The 6,959-nt window shown below is 34.0% G+C and overlaps 1 protein-coding gene across 1 annotated transcript; it reads right to left on the reverse strand.

Moving 5' to 3' along the window:
• Positions 1–203: 203 nt before the first annotated feature.
• LOC141661504 (uncharacterized) lies at positions 204–6,749 on the reverse strand. Its single transcript, XM_074468532.1, has 5 exons — positions 6,383–6,749; positions 3,706–3,783; positions 2,106–2,205; positions 1,593–1,735; positions 204–470 (listed from the first exon to the last, which is right to left on the reverse strand). Exons 1-5 carry the CDS (start codon positions 6,689–6,691, stop codon positions 261–263), a joined length of 840 nt encoding a protein of 279 aa, XP_074324633.1. The 5' UTR covers positions 6,692–6,749; the 3' UTR covers positions 204–260.
• Positions 6,750–6,959: the final 210 nt, after the last annotated feature.

Genomic DNA, 6,959 nt, shown 5'->3' on the forward strand with positions numbered 1-6,959 from the left:
TTGTTATACGAAATTCTCCCTATAACACACTGCTATATTTCTGTAGCACATTATCCTACCACCAACACCATGGCCGTTACTTTTTTGCAAGCATCCATCATATTAAACTGGATGCAGGTTGGAACACGACTCAAGTCGCCTAGAAATTATATCAGTGGAGGCTGATTATTTTGAGGATGGAGCATTACAGTTGAAGACAGAAGTTTGACATCAATCCACTTATTGCAATAGACTAATATTTTTAGAGTTATTCTGTACAATTATTCTCCTTTGTGAAGATTGTGAAGGATGTACAGGGAAGCAGAAGACAAGAAAATACATACAGAATAACTTAATAGATCAAGACCAGTGGCTATGGTCACCATTTTACTCCTCTCAAACATTTTTACTAGGAGGATCATCACGATGACATGCCCCACCTTCGTCTTTAATTCGTCAAGTGAACTGATTTTCATCCATAGTGGCCTCTCCTACAAGCAATAAAGAAACATTTAGTTCAACCATTCCAGTAACTTTATCTTCTTTTTACGAAATCTACCCCTAGCACAGATGGCCCAACTAGGCCAAAACTTACATAGTCATATTCAAATCAACTTGAGAATGCTGTAATAGGCACGCGACAAACTTGACGTATATTTTTTTCTTTAAGCTTTACGAAATATCACCAGGATTAATAAAATACATTTACAAATTGTCATACAGTACTTGGTATGAGAAGAATCTAATAGCACCATAAACTTGGCTAATAATCAAAAGCTTTTGATAATTAATTATATTTTCTTAATATGCAAGACTTGTCCACTTTAAATGTTAAATAAGGCTACATAGTAGTTCAAGATAACATTTGTATTATGTCTATTTATTCTCCAAATTGGTTTTATGCACTTTTAAAAGTTTCAGCTATTTTTAATCTCATATATCTGAAGTTTACATACTGCAATCAATAATAATTTATATGCTCAGAAACACTTGTTTATTATTTTGGTATATAGGATCGTAAGTTCTCAATCTATATTTATCATTTTCATTTTCGATCCTCAATCTTGGGGGAATAAAAGGAAGAGTGCATAACATAAGGAAGAGTGCATAACATAAGAAACAAGCAATTTGGTAACACGTATGACCTAACACCGTAGGGTTTTAGGAGAGATGGTACGTAATACAGCATCGTGATTAGTAGTTAGTACACTATCAGGTAGATTATGCCCCAAATTCGTGCTCCTAGTGATAATCTATTCAACGCAAAAAAGACTATGAGTGAGGCCGAGTGCTAAATATAATATTTGATCCAGATAAGCCCTTCCCCCAACACCCTATGGCTTTAGGAACTTTCAAAGTGATATAACTTGATTTGAGCTCCATTTTGCTGGAAACATCAGAGATGAAGCTAGCATATTTGTCGAAGTACCACAGTCCACAGTAACCACAAAAATCATGAAGATTTTATTATTCTATGTGATCTATCAGGCTCGCGTCTCCAGCATTAAGCAAAAGATCATAAACAAGTCACAAGGGAAATGCATATGCAAACATCGTCAAAGTTGTGATATATACAAAAAGGAACACAAGCAACTAAAAGATGGAGAAACTACCTTCAAAGCAAACATCCCAAAGAGAGAAGACCCTTTAAGGGCACGATCAGTAGCAGGAGGGCAATCATTTGGAATATTACTGATAAACAATCCATAGAGACCCATACCAAATATCAGCATGACCGTTCCAGCTAGATAAACATCTGCATCAAGTGGACAATCAAGCATCATATTCAGCTTTAGTGGTAGAAGTGTAAGATGATAATAATACTTTTTGTCAAGTCACGCAGATAGTTTATGTTTTCTTCATGTTTAGACAACGTTGCTTAGATATTCTGACAAACAAAAAGAGCTCATCGGGAGTTTGCAAAATAAAATTATAAAGGTAACAAATGTAGATCTAGAAACAGAGAACCTTATTGTCTGTGACTTCTATTATTAGAAAGAAGTAGCACACTATATTTCAGGCTAATTTTTAGTTCATAGTTATATAACTGGTCAACTATTTTACAAGTTCATGTACTTAAACAGAAAAAAGAAAAACATGAGAATAGTATAACTTCAGGAACTCACCGATAGCTTCAACTAAACGGAGAACCATCTGCCCTGTGTGAATTCCTTTAGAACAGCTGGACCAGTAAACTTTGTATGCATCCACAATGTAGACGCAACCCTAGAAAAAAATTGTAGCTGTCAATGTGATTGAACTAATCCGAGGTGGGGATGATATCTTAAAAGGCGAGTACAAGTTTGTAGATTATGTGTTTCCCATAAGAGAAATATACATACACACTGGGTGCGCGTGCTTGAATAGTACAACACTGGCATCAGCGCTTTCAAAGAAAAAAGAAATCTATATTGCATCATAAAACAAGCTGATCACAATGTAGCAATGGGTGAAATAAAACCCATCATCACTGAGATACCACTACCTCCCCTGCTTCAGTTTTGCTTTAGATATACAAAGCATATGAAATTTTCAAAAGATTGCAGACGTCTCTCACTTCGGCTAAAAACCAATGTCTAAAAAAATTATGATTGATGTCTTCGCTTGTGATGTTAAAGGTCATGACCTTAGATATCGGTTTTTACCCAACGTTTATTGCATATTTACACATCAGTTCTCTTTAGTCTGCAGTTGTTGAATGTCTCTTTCAACATCAGATTACTTTAAGAAAATGATGTAAGAGAATGTCAAAGATATCGGTTTTGACTAACCTTGTCTAATAATACTTGATGTACCTGTTACAAATACTCTCTTCAATTATATAATAGATAATCGTGCCTAAACACAAATAAAAAGATGGCTCGGTGAATTTTGAATCCATGTACTCAAGAAATCCTAAATTATGGGATCCCATTTCAATAAAATTTGATATCAGTCCCAATGATAAATAATTTCATGCTCTTCCTCTTAAGAACGACAGTTAACCAACTTGGAAAGTGAAAGTTATGAAAAGAAATCACCGATACTGAGGAAACTATGACGCCATTTTTTTTTTTTTTTTTTGCTAAGTCGCTATTTTACTTCAGTTTGATCAGAAGGTTGGTAATTCAAATGACGGGAGAGGAAAAACAAAGATTAAGCTATTTAGGAAAGTCTGAAGATTAAAACGAGCAGGATATACAGTAATTAGCACCCTCCCTTCTGAGTTACTTTAAGAAAAAAGCAAGATTTATATTTGAACACAATGAACTAGTTACTACAGAATAATATATAGAAATTTCTTATGAATCATAAAGATTTTAAATCCGAAAATGATCAATGAAAGTTGAAAGGGGAAATGACAAACAATTTGAAAGAATGACATTTTTTTTTTGCCAAGAAGAATGACATTAATAACAATAGGTAATTTTTCTGTTTTATTATGAATTCATTTAAACCAACCACTTCTAGCAGAACGTTCACATCAGCAACTTTCAAGTATAAGTACGCTGAACAGGATCAACTTTATTATTTATCTACAGGGACGGTAATCATTTCACAGTGATTTCAAGCGATTCTTTGGAAAACATAACTTTCCTCATGTTAGAAAACATATAAGGAATGCATACTATTCATGTTGAAAATAATGATCTAATAAAATATCATTCAAGGAGTAACTAGCTGGACTTTGAATCTGTAGTTCGGATGCTCATCATAGAATAATTATAAGGTAAACTGAGAAATTACATTGAGAAAGCACAGCAATGAACCGGCTAATGATCCCGCAACAGCTAGAAGGGCCAGAAAGCGAAAGTCAAATATTACCTGCTCAGTAGAAGAAAAATTACTTTTGATTAAGTAGAGAATGCATAAAGACACTTTAGGATTACACATATTAGGTAAGGAAAAAATATTATCAACAAAATATATACTTGACAGTATTACCTGGTATGACGGGCATATTAATGAGGAAGATAATAATATCAGCATTCGGTCAAAGAATGTGAAGACTACGGAGGTTACATGACCAAATTGAATAAACATTAACAAGTGAAAGCACTCAAACATGGCTATGAAGCATAAAAAAACGGGTGCATAAACCATAAGGTGGGTGATAAACTCTAACAATCTGGGGTAACGCTGGGACATAGCAGAATACAAACCTTAATCTATCACTCCAAAGGCTCACTTAAAACGTCATTACTTGTTAATAACTTAGTACTCCATTGTAGCGCACACCTCATTTGAAAAATGAAAAGAGTCACAAAGTTTATGAGGAAATAGTTGTTGACATGGTCATAACTTTTAAACAATAAGTATCTCTAACATTATGAATATCAGTTCTTTATCTCAATCATCTTGGCATGCTCTGTCTAAATAAAAGAAAGAGCAGAAAAGCATAAACTTGAGGTACGGCCAATTCTTTCTTGAAACCCCCCCCCCCCCTCCAGCGCAAAATTTTCCATTAGTGATGTACCAGGGTCTGCTCTTCCTACTAAGTTTGAGCACCAGGAAGACTCAATAATACACCTCCCAAAGTCTGCTAACCTATAACTGTATCAAGAATGCCCATGTGAAGTCCATCATTCTGAAAAAACAGTAAATCGTCCAAAAGCAATTTTTATTCATCAGTTCTCCTAAGTATATTCCAAGAAGTCTAAGGGAACAAGGTATTAAAGAAGATTCATGAGAAACAATGATAGCCATATATTTGTATGGGGCAACCTTGCAATGTAAAAATAACCACTAAGAGAGAAGAATCTATTCATAATAAGAAATCTCGAGATACATACCCAAACTCTATTCTAGTATATACGTTCTCCCTATTCAAACTTGGAAAATGATCCAAATGCTAATATTTCATAACCGATCCTACCACAAGCATTAGAGTAGTTTTACTTCCCATGAATTCCTGACCAATAGATCTATGCTAGTCAATGCTCAGAAACTACTACTGACAATTTAACTTCCACAAGTGGTTTGTCAAAAACAAGTTCGTATTGAAGCAAAGACAGAGTAAAGGAGTTTACAGTTACTTAACATTAACCACATCATGATCAACAAAACACTGCTTCATAAATAGTATATATATGTTGATCTTCTTAGATTCTCGGTTTAAGAATATTGTTTAATTTTTGAGTAGGTTAAGGTGGACAAAAAAAAGGTTTCATGTAAGTTATTAGTCGGGATATTAACATTTGCAGAAAATATCACCTTGTATTTCATCAGGCACCTCTATCACCCATGTCCTAAAACATTTCAGTTGCTTTAATACTGGTTGGGTACATGCAGCCTCATGTACACTCCTCTTGAGTAAAATATACACCAAAATATAAATACATTCTCTATCACTAAATTGAAGTGCCTCATAAACTCAAAGTTGTCAACAAAGCATCCCAAGTTTAAGTTATCCAAAGGTATATTTTCAATTTTTGCGAAGTTTCAGAACACACACTAAATTTTGCTTCTTAAAAAAAAAGATATAAGAACTGCCTCTTATTACTAGACATTTTGTTTTCTAATTTTTGCAAACACGATTGCATATGGTTATCTAAGGATCTGGCTTGCTGATAATTTCCCATTCTCAACTTCAGAAGTTAGCAAACTGAATTAACAGCTCAAATTAAGAGAGTAAAATGTCCCCATTCAGTCACATAGTTCTAGCAAGCTTCGAGCATAAATCAACATTATACACAAGTCTATCTTACCAGCAATGGAGGGTGATCACATTTGATAACGTCACATATATACATATATTTTGGTAGTGACATCTGATTACTTATAAGTGATTTACTATCAAATTTGAAATTCAAAAAATAATAATATATGAACCTAAATGAATAATGCATCACAAGTTTTTCTTACCGTCTGAGCAAGAACAGAACATAACATATGAGTAAAAATACCATTATTACTATATTTGGAAATTTTAGAGGCCTATAAATACCCTGATCCAAAGTTAAAAAATTCATGTAGTCAGTCTGGCACAAACATCAGGTACTGTTAACTTTCCGCTCTTATTATGCACCATCCACGTACAAGATTTAATGATTTTCGAGCATAATAAGTATGTAAAGGTTTACCAAAACTAACATCAGCCACAAATCCGTACCCCTTAGATTATTACCATTATGAGAATTACCAATCATCTTAAATTTTGTTTTAAAAAATTAAAGTTTAGATTGCAAACACAAACAAATGAGAATTTCCAGCGACCCAAAAATTTCCCAAATGATAATGTGTGAGCGAGATGATTTGTAGTATTTCTAACAAATACATGAACCCTGAGCCCCAAATCAAAACACGTCACGTATCATTAGGAAAAATATTTGGGATGTTTTTCGGGATCAGTAATCATAAAATTTAATAATCAAACAACAAACGTAGAAACATTTACAAGACCACACCAAAACTTATTGCTTACCCGTTCAATATTGGACTCAGTGGAACGAAGAAAGCGAGCAACCGGGGTTCCACCGCTACTCGAAACCGCATAATTTAAGACCTTATCAGGAGGAGGTTTGCTAGATGATGGTACTTTGGTTGTTGAAGTAGTGTTAGTTGATGAAACATGAATATTACTATCAGTTGAAGATGGTGAAGAAGAAGATAAAGAGGATGAGTTTAAAGTTAATCTTCTGTAACAAGTTGTTGTTTTAAGTGAAGGAGGGTTGTATTTAGACAGAGAGATGAGAGGCAAAGGAGTAGCATGAACTGAAGCAAGTAGCGCCATTCAAGATGTTCGAGTGTGTGATGATGTGCGTGTTTTAAATGATTGGTGAGCAAGAGATTTGAAGGTGAGATGCTTTTATACGTTTGTGCTGGGATATTGAAAAAGTTTTTTTTTTAAATAATAAGCTTGCATATCTAGATATCAAAATTCTCGAATAATTTTCTGGCGACAGAACTCACAATACGATTATTTGGGTCATCCCAAATTTTTAAAAATCTTTTTCTGGTAATACGTCAAAAATCCCTTTTTACCTAATTGATTGATAAAT

This window comes from Apium graveolens, chromosome 1 (assembly GCF_009905375.1).
Source record: "Apium graveolens cultivar Ventura chromosome 1, ASM990537v1, whole genome shotgun sequence".
NCBI classification, from domain to species: Eukaryota; Viridiplantae; Streptophyta; class Magnoliopsida; order Apiales; family Apiaceae; genus Apium; species Apium graveolens.